The sequence below is a fragment of the Vulpes lagopus genome, chromosome 4 (genome assembly GCF_018345385.1).
Source record: "Vulpes lagopus strain Blue_001 chromosome 4, ASM1834538v1, whole genome shotgun sequence".
NCBI classification, from domain to species: Eukaryota; Metazoa; Chordata; class Mammalia; order Carnivora; family Canidae; genus Vulpes; species Vulpes lagopus.
Window position 1 is genome coordinate 50,610,139 of NC_054827.1, and position 15,562 is coordinate 50,625,700.

Here is a 15,562-nt window from a genome sequence, read left to right on the forward strand (position 1 = left end):
GGGCATTATACTAATTCTCTATCTCAAACAGGAATCCACTAACACAGAAAGTTGGTCAGGATCAGGATCAGATGGTTCCATGGCAAATTATTTTCTCCATTGAAGTGCTAGGCTGTCTTAGATGAGTGATGATGGAGACTAAGCCCTGTTAATTGAATGTTCACATGTCAGAGTGTGTGAAAGACTCAAAGCTCTGGAAAAAAATCTGAGGAATATTGTAGACTGCAGGGTGTGTGTTTTTCTGGAGTCTGTAAGTTAGCCCCGAGAGATTATTGGCTACTCTCAAGTGCTGTGACCTCCATTATGCTGAGGTTTTGTCCACTGAATAGAAACTATAATTTCATAGTCCTGAAAAACGTCTTGGAATATATTCCTATCTCTAAATTATAAAGTAACTCAAATTTTAGCTAAGAGAACTTCCAGTTTCATTAATTTACCTGGTTTCTTTTCCTATTCCATTTCAGATACAATACCTGGGAGGCAGTGCATGGCTTCTTGTTTCTTTCTGCTTAAGCAATTCGATGATGTCTTGATTTACCTCAACTCATTTAAGGTCAGTATAGAAGTTTCTAGATGAGTTTGTCTACCAAATACTATTTATAATGTGTCAGAAGTAAGATAGTTTTAGAGATGGCCCTTTTACTACAATGGCATTGATGGTGTCTGCTAATTCCTTAAGATTATCTTTGAGTTTACCCAGTATAACCGATATGTTATATATTCTATGTTAATACTCAATGTGACCTATTCTTGGGATGTTTTTCAGAGTTACTTTTACAATGATGACATCTTTAACTTTAATTATGCCCAAGCCAAAGCTGCAACAGGCAATACCAGTGAGGGTGAAGAGGTGGGTACATGCTTTTGATGCATTTGAATGATTCTATTTAAAAACATTGTTATCTAACTTTTTGAGGAACCTCTATACTGTTTTCCAGAGTGAAACAAAACAGATGAACATAGGGGAAAGAAAAAAAAGAGAGAGGCAAACCATGAAACCTCTTAACTGTAGAGAACAAACTGAGGGTTGCTGGAGGGAAGACGTGGGGGATAGACTAAATGGGGAATGAGGATTATGGAGGGCACTTTTGCTGAGCACTGGCTGTTGTATGTTAAGTGTTGAATCACTAAATTCTGTAAGTAATATTACACTGTATGTTAGCTAACTGGAATTTAAAAACTGAAAAAAATAATAAAAAGAAAAACATTGTTATCTTTTTCTCACTGAAATAAAATGTTCAAGGGCAAAGGATTATGAAAAGTTCCTATGTTCTTAGGTTACATTAAAAAGTGCAAAAAAAAAAAAAGTACAATGTGTGCAGCCCAGGTGGCTCAGCAATTTAGTGCCACCTTCAACCCAGGGTGTGATCCTGGAGACCCGGGATTGAGTCCCACGTTGGGCTCCCTGCATGGAGCCTGCTTCTCCCTCTGCCTGTGTCTCTGCCTCTCTCTCTCTCTCTCTGTCTCTCATGAGTAAATAAATAAAATCCTTAAAAAAATAAAAAATAAAAAGTATAATGTGAATAGACCAACAGATTTTATAACCATATTAATGTTTTCCTTTTTCTGATATATTTTATAAAAGCAACACAAAAGTATACAGCTTGATGATTTTTTAAAGTGAACGTACCCAAATAATCAGTCCTCAGATCATGAAACAGCATTACCCTAACCCTGTAATTGTAGGAACCCCTCATCTCCTTGAATCCGTCCCTTTCTCCTACGGCTAACTGCTGTTTTGACTTCTAACTCCATAAACTGATTTACCTGAATCATTCAAAGCAATAAAGTTGAATTATTCTATTTTGTTATTATTTAGCAAAATTGTTCCACTTGTTATTATTCAAACTCTAATTCTACCTTACACGATTTTGTCTTCTTTGGGAGTTATTTTAAAATGTGTGTCATGATTTTCAAGTATGTGTATTATCTTTCCCAGGCTATTTCATTTTTATTTCTAACTTCATCATATTGTGGTTATCCAGTGTGCTCTGTATTACACTAGTCCTTCAAAATTTGTTGAGACTTGCTTTACTGCTCAGTAACATAGTCATGTGCCGTTGAACAAAATAGGTGTTATGCAATTGTTATTTTGTTCAAATCTTCTATATCCTTACCAACCTTTTTCAGTCATCTTGTGATATCAATAACTGAGAGAAGTGTGTCTACATCACCACAGTTTTGTCCTTTTCTTTTTTTTTTAAGAATTGTATTTATTTATTCATGAGAGACAGAGAGAGAGAGAGAGAGAGAGGCAGAGACACAGGCAGAGGGAGAAGCAGGCTCCATGCAGGGAGCCCGACATGGGACTCGATCCTGGGACTCCAGGATCACGCCCTGGGCTGAAGGCAGACGCTCAACCACTGAGCCACCCAGGTGTCCCCCAGTTTTGTCCTTTCCTTAGCAGCCTGTAGAGGATTTGACCGTATGTAAGGCTACACTAAATACTAATCAAAGGCAACCCAACACGGTATTTTTACTGCAAAAATAAACTCATGTTTATTCATTTTCTTTCCTCTTCTTGCAGGTTTTCCTTTTAATCCAAAGTGAGAAGATGAAAAATGATTACATTTACCTCAGTTGGTTAGCTCGGTGCTGTGAGTCTTCTTTTAAATGTTACAGAGGAATCTTCCTCTCTTTTTATTCTCTGTTGCATAATCTTCTGGATGGAAATTACAGCAAACATTTCTAATTTCATTTCATAGGATGAGTAAACACTGAAATTAAGCATCATTAATACTATTCAGTAAGGATGGTCATATACCTGCATTACATACATTTATATCGTGATTAGTTCTGCCGTACAGTGTTGGCCTAGCATCAACAGCCTGAAAGATGCCAAGTTCTCCCATCAGCCCTGTTAAAGTTTTCAGAATCTCAGTTTACAGGGTCCTTTTCTAAATGAGACTGTTATGCTAATTTTACCTTTTTATTATGATGCAGACCTGAAAAGTGGTAAAATGTCAAAAACATAACTATTTTTGTATATTTTATAGCCCAAAACCTCTGTCTTGTCTGTCTACCACCTCTTCATTATGTTTCCTTGCTCCTTTTTTTCACCTGGATTTAAAATGTTCACAGAGTTTTTGAAGTCATAGGAAGATTTCTGTAATCAGATGTTCTAAGTGAGGCTGAAGCTCTAAGTAGGATTGAATGAATGATAGTGCCTTTTAAGCAGATGAGCAAAGTGGGAACTACTGAAAATCAACCCAATCTAAAAAATCAGTAACTATTTTATATATGGTAAAATTCTGACGGAAAATCAGCTTAATGTAACATTGCAAACTTTCTCCATAAGAGCTGTTTACCATTTCTTTGTTTGCTTGGAACATACAACCAAATGCAAAGAAGAGAAGTTGTAGAATTGTATTTCCTATACGTTTAAGAGGCACAAATCTTTGCTTCTTTTTGTAGATATCATGAACAAGAAACCAAGACTAGCTTGGGAACTTTATCTCAAGATGGAAACCTCTGGAGAGTCCTTTAGCCTCTTACAGCTCATTGCTAATGACTGCTACAAGGTGAGTCTGAGTGAGATCTAAAGGGAAAACTAAAGATCAGTCTCAAGTGCTACACTGATTAAGTATTAGGGAGAGGTGCCTAGAGATTAAATGGCCATTGGTGAGAGGATTCACATCGGACTATCAGAAATGTCATCTCTGGGGCATGGCTGGCTCAGTTGGAAGAGCGTGTGACTCAATCTTAGGATTTAGAGTTCAAGCCCCATGTTGGATATAGAGATTACTTAAAAATAAAACCTTTAGGGTCACCTGTGTGGCTCAGTTGATAGGTGGCTGACTCATGATCTCAACTCAGGTCATGATCTCAGGGTCGTGAGTTCAGGCCCCCTGTTGGACTCCATGCTGGATGTGGAGCCTATTTTATTTTTATTATTATTATTTTATTTTTAGATTTTATTTATTCATGAGAGACACACAGAGAGAGGAAGAGACACAGGCAGAGGGAGAAGCAGGCTCCACGCAGGGAGCCTGACATGGGACTCGATCCCTGGTCTCCAGGATCACGCCCTGGGCTGAAGGTGGCACTAAACCGCTGAGCCACCCGGGCTGCCCTGGAGCCTACTTTAATAAATGAATAAATAAATGAATAAGATATTTAAAAAAGAAAAATATAGGGCAGCCCGGGTGGCTCAGTGGTTTAGCACCTCCTTCAGCCCAGGGCGTGATCCCAGAATCCCGGGATCCAGTCCCATGTCAGGCTCCCTGCATGGAGCCTGCCTCTCCCTCTGTCTGTGTCTGTGTCTCTGTCTCTCTCTGTGTGTCTATCATGAGTAAATAAATAAAATCTTAAAAAAAAAATATCATCCCTTTTAGAAACAAACTGAACTCAAAAGTTAGACAGCATTTTAGGGTTTTATATGTACATCAAAATGTATACATATAAATAAAATATAGCACAATATATATGAAACAATGATTTAAGGAGATTGTTTTAGATTTCTAAAGGTTGTGTTTGAGTCTTTAGATACCATCCAAGTAGAGGTATTCATCTGGTAGTTGGAATTTTGGTTCTAAAACTCAAGAAAGATGTCCTCTGACATCTAGAGACTAGATTTAGAGAAATCATCACCATTTCAATAGTAATTGAAGCCTCCAAAAATGAGATTACCCAAGTAAGGAAGTAAAGTGAGAAGAGTAGAGAGTTGCAAACCAATCCTGGGGAAATACTTAGGTACAGATAGTAGATGAGAGACAAAGGAACCAGAAACAGAATAAAAAAGCAACCAAATTTAGTAAAGGACTGGCTCTTTATGTATGTATGTGGGAACAGGGGTGTGTGTATGTGCATGTAGGGAGTTGAAAAAGCAGAGAGAAGGAGGGAGGACTTTTGGGCTCTATAGCTAGGCCCTATATATCATCCTATATATTAAAAGCTTTTTTACAAATTAGTCTCAAATAGGAAACTCCTTTTTTGGAATATTTCTTCCTGTTAGGTAAATGTTAGGTATAGAGTCTAGTGTTAAATTAATTAATAATAGCTCATTTTAGAGTGAATCACTACTAAAAGAAAGTGAATCACCATCATTGGAAAAGGTTTTAAAACATAGGAAACTTAAAAATGTTTGATATGGGGATCCCTGGGTGGCGCAGCGGTTTGGCGCCTGCCTTTGGCCCAGGGCGCAATCCTGGAGACCCGGGATCGAATCCCACATCGGGCTCCTGGTGCCTGGAGCCTGCTTCTCCCTCTGCCTGTGTCTCTGCCTCTCTCTCTCTCTCTCTCTGTGACTATCATAAAAAAAAAAAAATGTTTGATATGACTTCGTAGATGGCAAAGATGAAGTGAGTTAAAGGAGGCAGAAGGGAAAGAAAACATTCAGAGAGGAATTTAGTTCATTTGTACATGTTTTAAATCTGAAGTGTGTTTGGGGCTCCATGTAGAGATATTACATGTGGGAAATTATCAGGGTGTTCATATGAGAGGTCAGAATTAGAGATGTAGTTTTAGAAGTTCACAGTAGGGGCACGTGGATAACTTAGTTAAGCATCCAACTCTTGATTTTGGTTCAGGTCATGATCCCAGGGTCATGGGATTGGCTCTGCATGTGCTGGGCATGGAGGCTGCTTAGGAGTCACTCTCTGTCCTCTCCTCCCTCTTCCTCTGCCTCTCCTCTCTCCCAACCCATGCACATGCCCCTCCCCACCAAAAAAAAAGGAAAAAAAAGTTAACAGTAGTTAATGCTGATGGTGGTAGTGGTAATAATAGTAGTAGTAATAGTAGCAGCAGCAGTAGTAGCGGCAGAGTATGGGAGAGAATGAGGTTAACCAGTGAATGGGGTAAGGAACCACATGAACACCAGAGTTTAAGGGATAGAAATAGAAGAATCAGTGCAAGAGACAGAGGATGAAGATGGACATAAAGGAAAGAAAAGAACCAGGAATGATATAAAAAGTGCTTTTCATTCCTCTTTTTCTTGTTCCTATTTTATCAAAAGCCAAGGGAGGAGAATGTTAAATCTGCAACCTGATGGAATTGTATGAGACCTGAGAAAACAATAGTGGATAGAGAAGAGAATGAGATTAGAAAGCAGACTCAGTAAGTGTAGACGACAGTCAAAAAAAAAAAAAAGTGCTAAAGATAAGGGGGAAATGTGTTGCTAACTTAAAAGGGAAAACACAGATTTAGGGGTAGGGGAGTATTTCTGCAGATGGTGGGAGTTCTTTTTTCTTTTACAGTAGGGAGTAAAAGTATATCCTTAGCCAGAGGAGCTGTTAAACAGGGAGATTAAAGATTCAAGAGAGTGGGAACATTTTTGATGGAGGAAGGCCCTCAAAGAGATGAGAGAAAGATGGAGTAAAGATCAAAGGAAGATAACAATCTCAATAAACAATTTAGTATTACCTATTGTCTCAGTGGTCCCATGACCACCCACTAGTTTGGTGAGCCACTGGAACGGTTCACATGACTCAAAGTTACATTCATGGCTAAGTTTTATTACAATTTAGAAAAAGCAGGAAAAAGATATATATAGCACACTGGAGAGGTCAAGTCAGATTTTTTTGTCCTCCTGTGCTAATTGCACAATCATGTATTTCTTCAGCTGCAAACTACAGAGATATATGCAAGATATCCCTGTCCAGGAAAAACAGAAAGGGCAAAGAGGAAAAAAAAAATGTCAGAATTAAGTCCTAACATGGCAATAATTGCATTAAATGTAAATGGTCTAAATATACCAATTAAAAGACAGATATTGACAGAGTGGATAAGAAACCATGACCCAACTATGTGCATTTTATAAGAAACTCACTTCAAATATAATGATATAGGTAGGTTGAAAGTAAAAGGATGAAAAAAATATATACTGTGAAACAGGCAGCTTCTTTAACAAACAAACGTATGCTTACCATATGACCCAGCAATCACCCTTCTGGGCATTTATCTCAGAGAAATGAAAACTGTGTCCACACAAATACCTATACCCAATGTTAACAGCAGCTTTATCTGTCATAGCCAAAAACTGGAAATGATCCAAGTGTCCTTTGGTAGTGAATGGTTAAACAAACTGGTTTGGCATGGACTACTACTCATTAATAAACAGGAATGGTGATGACAGGCCTGACTCCATTTCTTGATGTGTGAATGCTGACAGCTTTTAAGTTCCACCCTTCCCTCTTCCCCTTGTACCCCATATCTGGACAAAATGATAAGAAATGCTACACACTCCTCTGGCGCCATCAGATGATTCAAACCACACAAGACCTTGCTCCTGCTCAGGAACCTCATCCCAGCCCCACCCCCAACTGCAATAAAAACCCAGCCAGTCTCCTTGCCTTGTTCTATCAGGCCATGTTGAACCTGCTTGAGAGGCCTGCCCTACTTCCCCCGCAGACCTCAATTATGTAAGTAAGAAATCTTTCCATGCTCTCTTAGTGTATCACCACTCTTGACATCCAAACCAAACTTTGGGCAGAGATCCCTCCTGCTTTTTCAGAGTTATATAATAGGAGCAAACTATTGGTACACACAATAACTTGGATTTTTTTTTTAACTGAAGTATAGTTGACACACAATATCACATTAGTTTCAGGCATACAACATAGTGATTCAACAACTATATATATGCTCACAAGTGTAGCTACTGCCTGTCACTATACAACAGTATTATAAACCATTGATTCTATTTCTTACACTGTACCAAAATAACTTGGACTAATAAGGAATAACAAGGACATTATGCTGAGTGAAGAAAAGCCAATCTCAAAGGGTCCCATACTGCTTGATTTCATATATACATAACATTTGTGAAATGACAAAATTGTAGAAGTGTAGAACAAATTAGTGATTGTTGGGGGTTATGGACTGTGAGCAGGGAGGGGAGCACATGTGACTATAAATAGGTAGCAAAGCTTGGTGGTGATGGAATAGTTCTGTATCTTGATAGCAGTGGTAGTTACGTGAATCTACACATTTGATAAAATGACAGAACTAAACACACACTTTGTAGCAATGTCAACTTCCTGGTTTCGATACTGTGATATTATACTATAATAAACTGGAGGAATTGGGTGAAAGGTACATGGGACCTCTTTGTACTATCTTCAGTAACTTCCTGTAAATCTAGAAATAAAAAGTTCTAAAAAATGAACCAACTAGAGCTATATCCAGCAATATAGATGCATCTTAACATATGCAAGACACAAAAGACTATATAGGTAGTCATATAGATAAAGTTTTGAGCAGCACATTTTAATTATATTGTCTAAAGGCATATACATAGGTAATAAAACTGTAAAAAAAAGACTTCTTTTTTTAAAGATTTTGTTTATTTATTCATGAGAGACACAGAAAGGCAGAGACATCTGCAGAAGGAGATAGATGCAGGCTCCCTCTAGGGAGCCCATTGTGGGACTTAATCCCGGAATCCCAGGATTGCGCCCTGAGCCAAAGGCAGAAGCTCAACCACTGAGCCATCCAGGTGTCCCAAAGTGAAAGACTTTTAACAAAAACTGATGACCATAAAAGTTGGAATAGTAGTTGCTTCTGGAGGGAAGGAGAAAGTTGCCATCTGGAAGCGACACACAGAGAGCATCTGTTTTGCTGTCAATGTCTTGGTTTTTGACCTGGGTGGTGATTATACTTGCATTCATTTTATAGGCATTAAACTGTACATTTATGTTTCATACACCACTCACATTGTTATTTGACCAGAAATAATTTGAATAGAACATAAGAAGAAAGATTAACCGTGAAAAGGAATAAGAACACTTCTTCCTCTAAAATGGGCAGAAATGAGGGAAGGATGATGAAAGTGCAAGTATAATTTGAATCAAAGGGAGGAAAGTTGTGTCTCTCCTGAAGGATAGAAAACACTAAGCTAAGAATGCAATAGAGATCTTCAGGAAATTAGCAAAGGTTTAGAACAACAGTTTACAGGAATGGAGAGGTAACTAAACCACCTTGATCAAGGGGAATTACCCAGCAATTTGAAGCCTTCAGTGAAATGGCAATACTACATTTATGATTGCCAGCCAAGAAAATTCATCTAAGCAAAACTTAATCCTATTAGGCATGCTCTTATGAGGCCTAGGAGATGTGTAATATATTTGGGAAAGAAGTCTGTCAAAATGAATTAAACGTTTAGAAGATTTGGTGTTTAGAGTAGTAGTATCCATCTAGGCATTTTGAGAATTTAGGAACAAGGTCAGGGAAAGTAATGTTCTCTTGGGTTGAACATGGTCAAATTAGCATAAAATGAAATATAGTAGTAATCTACAAAATGTATTGAGGAAACATGAAAGATACCTTGCTCAAATCACAATCATCAGTTTATCATCAAGATTTCGCTATAATTAGGGACATCTGGGTGGCTCAGCAGTTGAGCGTCTGCCTTCGGCTCAGGCTGTGATCCCAGGGCCCTGGGATCGAGTCCTGCAACAGGCTCCCTGTGAGGAGCCTGCTTCTCCTGCCTGTGTCTCACCTCTCTTTGTGTGCGTGTCTCTCATGAATCTTTAAAATCTAAAATCCTTAAAAAAGATTGTATTTATTCATTCATGAGAGACACAGTGAGAGAGAGAGAGAGAGAGGCAGAGACACAGGCAGAAGGAGAAGCAGGCTCCATGCAGGGAGCCCAATGTGGGTCTTGATCCCGGGACTCCATGATCACGCCCTGGGCGGAAGGCAGGCACTAAACCACTGAGCTACCCAGGCGTCCCTAAATAAATAAAGTCTTAAAAAAAAAAAGATTACACTATAATTAGAAGAAATGACAAATGTGATTACAGCATAACTTGACTTATATGTAAAAAAAAATGTTTTTTTTGTCAAAAACTGAATGAAGGTGCTGATATAAATTGAATCGTGTACTTAAATTGTGCTTTTCCTTCTTTTTGTTTTAATAAGAAATTGAAATTTATCTAGTCTGCTACTGAAAATGTTATCACCAACCATACATTCTTTTATACAGTTCTGTTTCATGGTATCTTTACATTTAGTTTCATTTGGTGCAATCTTTTGGATACAAGTATCATCACAATACTTTCTTTTAATCAGATGGGCCAGTTCTATTATTCAGCCAAAGCTTTTGATGTCTTAGAGAGGCTGGATCCCAACCCTGAATATTGGGAAGGCAAGAGGGGTGCCTGTGTGGGCATTTTCCAGATGATCTTAGCTGGAAGAGAACCCAAGTAAGTAATCACACAAGAGACACTACCTCTATTCTTTTGCTGGTTTGTGAGGGAAAAGAATTGTTTTCTTAAATGCCATGTTCTGAAAACCCAAAACTATAATGATGAATAAAAGATTAAGGTGTTTCATGTTTCTATCTGACTTTTATCCTCCAGAAATTTTTATGTCGTAAAATCAGGTCATCCCAAATCATATGTACTGGGGACATTGAGTATACTATACTATACTATATACTATAGCTTTCATATGTAAGAGCAAGATCTGTATTTGGCTCCAAATGAATCATTTTCATAAACAAAGTCTTTTTCAGTCTCTTGTACTCCTTCTTTGCCTATTGTTTTTTTCATGTCTTTTAGTTTCGGCTTCAAAGAATTAGGAATGGAGTGGGTATGGTTGATAATTGTTAATTCTTTTTTTTTTTCTTTTGCCTTCTCATATTCCAGGAAGTACTAAGACGGTAGATTTACATAAAATTAAGTAACATACAGCTCCACTTGTAACAAAACTGAAAATACTTAAAACTAAATTCAGTTTTCTAAAAATAACCTTGTGGAATGTATTTATTAGTATATGAATAGGACATGTGATTATTTTTTAAAAGTAAATAATGTATCAAAAATTACTTCCTGCCTTGTGTCTACTTCCAATCCTAAACACAAGTTTAAAGAATTTTAGGTGAAAGAAGATGCTTGAGGGAAAAAGGAAATAGAAAATATGAGTGAACTCTTAGGAAAGAGGATCAGTGGGCAGTCACCTATACATTTGATAAGGCAATAGGAAAGTTTTATTTTTTATTTTTTTAAGTTTTTTTTTTTAAGATTTATTTACTTATTTATGATAGAGAGAGAGGCAGAGACACAGGCAGAGGGAGAAGCAGGCTTCATGCCTGGAGCCCGACGTGGGACTCAATCCCGGGACTCCAGGATCGCGCCCTGGGCCAAAGGCAGGCGCCAAATCGCCGAGCCACCCAAGGATCCCCAATAGGAAAGTTTTTAGTATGCATTACTTAAAACATGAGTTTTAATTTTAATTAAATTTAAATTACTTAAAACATAAATACTGAGAGTGGGGTACCTGGTTGCCTCCATCAATTAAGCATCCAATTCTTATCAGCTCAAGGTGTTGATCTCAGGATCATGAGTTCAAGCCCCACATTGGGAGCCTACTTAAACAAACAAACAAACAAAAAACATAACTACTGGGTTTTTGCTAAATCTTGGCCTTGAACTTTCCTGTCTTCTATATGTATTAATATATTAATTTTCTTGAAGAAATCATTCGTTCCTCTGGCTTTGTAAAACATTCTTTTTTTAGATTTTATTTATTTATTCATGAGAGACAGAGAGAGAGAGAGAGAGAGAGAGAGGCAGAGACACAGGCAGAGGGAGAAGCAGGCTCCATGGAGGGAGCCCAACACAGGACTTGATCCCGGGTCCCCAGGATCAGGCCCTGGGCTGAAGGCGGCACTAAATCGCTGAGCCACCCAGGGTGCCCTGTCTTTGTAAAATTTAACAAATATGGCATTGACTCTCAGTTTATGGTGATTGCCACCTTAAAGAAAGAAGAACTTGGATTCAGAGAAGCAACTTGTTAGTACAGAGTTAGAATTTGAACCCAACTCTTTGAACCTAGCTCCTTGATACACCCTTTTTCTATTGGGTCAAAAGAATAGGCGTAGAAATAGAAATACTAATGTCATATTAAGACAGAAAGATTAACAGCATGTATATAGATAGTATAAGTAAACAAGGGAAATTTGGGTTGGTTAGAAGGATTTCATAGAATTTCCATTTTACTATACCACTGTAAAAATAGAAGGCTTGGAAGTTCATAACTATTTGTGAATACACAGTAAAATAATCTGTTACCAAAGATGCCCTACTGGAAGTATGTGAAGAATAAGTACAAGTTTATTTTACCTGTTAATTTACATGGTTTATTGAAACGCTTTGTCCTTTCAAATCTTTTCCTCAGAGAGACCCTTCGAGAAGTGCTCCATTTACTGAGAAGCACAGGTAACACCCAAGTGGAGTACATCATCCGGATCATGAAGAAATGGGCCAAAGAAAACAGAGTGCCTATCTAAAATAGCTCCAGAGTCCTAGGGATCCAGTCACCACTTTGATGTGAAATTGGAAATCATTTTCCTCTAGTTTAATGTAAGATGCAGGGCTCTGTTCTTTGACATTTCCTTCCTTGCCCTTCAAGCATCAAGATCAGTGACTGACTTGCTTAGAACTAGCTTCCTGGCTGAACTAAGCACCATAGTCCATGCTATGGTCCCCATATGATCCAACTAGCAATAAGATTTTGGACTTGTCTGGTGCCTTTCTTCCAAAAGTACTCAGAGAACTCTTATATAATTTACTGACTTTAAGGAGAATGGCATCATTTTTTTTTTAATATTGGCATTCCATGATACTTTCCCCTCGCTGCAATAACAAATGCCTTTAATGCTCAAGAGGCACCATCATTCTGTAGTCTTCATCTTGCCCATGTGTACATTATCCCATTTTACTAGAAAATTCCATAAAGAATTTTGTAATGCATTTCTGAATCTTGGGAGAGCAGAGGTCATAAATAGTGATATGATTCTAAGAGTGGCAGGAAGATCCCTTATCAAACTCGTTAATGGCTAATGAACTTCAGGGATTACTCTTTCAGTAATTCTGATGATAAATAACATGGTACACTGAAGCAACAGGAGTATTGCAGTTTTTCAGAAGGTGCGTACCATAGAAAAAAATCCATGTGGTACATCTACAAATGTTCAAGAAATAGTATACCGATTGCATTAGTCACTCCTCCAGTATATTTTAGGGAACAAAACAGGCTAGGCGTTGTTTTTTCATATATCTTGTTCAATAGACATCAATTTTGAAAGTAGGGCTGCAAAGATCAAACATATGCAGTGTAGCTGTTAATTAATGTAATGATAATAAAGCATGGATTGTGTGGAGTCCTTTGAGGAATCTCCTAATGGCTGGACTCTGTCCTAAGTCATATTCCAGCCCCATGTTTCTGAGCTCTTGCAACACAAACCTATTATACAACTGAGCAGTTTTAGACTGGCAACTGATGTTCAGAAAATAGATGTACATGTTTTTCTGTACCAGATTACCTTTGTTTCTATACCATGCATTTTGTTTCTATTAGTGTAAGGTCTGCAGCATTACAGGTGTAGAAAGTGCAGAGCCGTCCCCTTCCAGCATGCGAACTGAAAGAAAGTCCTAATTCCTTGGAGCACTCCAGACAGCTTAGAGAATTCACATCTGCACTGCCTGGGCTGATACACCTATGCCCCCAGTGTGCCCCCAGCCACACTGTGGCTGAGGAAGTTATGCAGAACGGAGCTGGAAACAGGGCAGGGGAGCAGCCTAGGGGAGAAGATCAGGTTCTGCAGGGAGCCTTTGCCTTCTGGATGGTTGTGAGGGGTTCTTTTAGTTCCTTTTATCTTAGACCCAGATCTAACCCATTCAGAGCACGGGTCAAAACAAACTGGCCTGAATAACTGAATTTTAGAAAACAAAATCGTATCATTTTTCATATGCCAAAGCTGCTTTGTCATTACATTTTCCTACTTTTTCAGTAGTTGGTTCTCAGCATCTAGGGTACTAGATGAGAGCTGGACAGAGCGTGCTTTAAATTTAGTTATCTTGTGATTTTTTACTTGCACTCACGTAAAATATTAGGAAACATAATAGTGGAAAAAGACAGATGGAACTCCTCAGTGGCTTTTGGCAATGAAATTTGTCTTCCAGTTAATTGCTATTATTTTCAAATTTCCTAGACTTAATAAGCTTTTCCATTGATGGTGATTTACTGTTAAATGAGTTTTTGTGGAATTTAACAATCTAGCTTCTCCCTGCCATTGTCCTGTCTTTTGAGAAAAGCAGATACTCCAAAACTAGCAATTCCTGGAATTTTAAACTAATTTCTAAAAAGTTTTTAATCTATAGTATTGAGCCAAAAAAGCATAGTCTAGTTTAAGAGGGATACCATCCAATTCTGTTAGTAAGGATAGCTACTTTTGAACTATTGGCGGGGTCTCAAGATTGCTTGGTAGTTTTTCTTATATGTGATGATACAGGAGAGAAGAGGGTACAGGCTTAGGAATGTAGTGTCATATGTACAGTTCAGAACATCAATGTAGTTGGTAGCAAATTTTACTTGCAAATGGAAAATTTTTAAAATTATTTTTGTACTTCAAAAGAATTATTATATTGTACTGCAATATACTCAAATTAAAGTTTATTATTTGGTCTTATGGTATTCTGTTGAGTGCGGTGAATGCAGGTCTTGGGTATGTCATGTGCCTTCCCCTGCCTCTTTTTTTAAAAAAAATTTTTAAAAATTATTTATTCATGAGAGACACACAGAAAGAGAGAGGCAGACACATAGGCAAAGGGAGAAGCAGCTCCCTATGGGGAGCCCATGTGGGACTCAGTCCTAGGACCCCAGGATCATGACTTGAGCCAAAGGCAGATGTTCAACCACTGAGTCACCCAGGTGCCCTACCTTCTCCTCTTTCCTCTTTCAGAATGGAGGGGAAAAACAAAGTTTGGGGCTCCACAGTTAACTCTTTATGAGAGAGGAAAGTAGATATATTTTTAGAAGCCCTGTCCACTAAGGCTGTGGTTCCTGTTTGATCATATTCCGTTTGGCTCTTTGCTGAGTCATAGCTCATTTCAAAAGTGTTAGAGCCAGTACCATACCTTGCACAAGAAAGCTCACAGATACTTGTTCACTGACTAATTAAGCATATCATAGATGGTAGAACAAAAGACTTATGAGACCTGACCTCATATAATTCTGGTTCCCATCTAATTATTGTTTTATTGTGTGCCAAGCATATCCTAGGAGCTAGGGATGCAAAGATAGATAATGCACAGTCCTGACCCTTAAGGAACTCAGTCCAAAAGGATTATATACAACTAAACACAATACTGTGTTGTTGGCAATAGGAACAAAGCGTTGATAGAAAATAAGGCAATAGGTTGAGGTGCCTGGGTGTCTCAGTGGTTGCGCATCTGCCTTTGGCTCAAGTCATGATAAATGTTAAATGTCATGTTAAATGTCAGCTCTTGATTTTTGGCTCAGGTCATGATCTCAGGTTCATGGGATCAAGCCCCACTTGGGGCTCCAGGCTCAGTACAGAGTCTGTCCCTCTCCCTCTACTGTTCACTCTCACTCTCTCTCTAAAATAAATAAATAAAATCTTTTCTAAAAAACTAAAAGAAAAGTGCAGCCCCTGTGGCGCAGCAGTTTAGCGCTGCCTGCAGCCTAGGGCGTGATCCTGGAGACCCTGGATCGAGTCCCACGTCAGGCTCTCTGCATGGTGCCTGCTTCTCCTTCTGCCTGTGACTCTGCCTCTCTCTCTCTCTCTCTCTCTCTGTGTGTCTCTATGAATAAATTTTTT

At 38.4% G+C, this 15,562-nt stretch overlaps 1 protein-coding gene across 1 annotated transcript in view; it reads left to right on the forward strand.

Moving 5' to 3' along the window:
• The window catches only part of TTC26 (tetratricopeptide repeat domain 26), a 50,012-nt gene extending 35,553 nt beyond the window's left edge, over nt 1–14,459 (forward strand). Inside the window, exons 13-18 of the mRNA XM_041753554.1 lie at nt 465–553; nt 767–850; nt 2,528–2,597; nt 3,415–3,521; nt 10,009–10,142; nt 12,118–14,459. Coding sequence (XP_041609488.1) covers nt 465–553; nt 767–850; nt 2,528–2,597; nt 3,415–3,521; nt 10,009–10,142; nt 12,118–12,229 — 596 coding nt within the window. The 3' untranslated portion in view covers nt 12,230–14,459. The remainder of the gene's footprint in view (nt 1–464; nt 554–766; nt 851–2,527; nt 2,598–3,414; nt 3,522–10,008; nt 10,143–12,117) is intronic.
• Nucleotides 14,460–15,562: the final 1,103 nt, after the last annotated feature.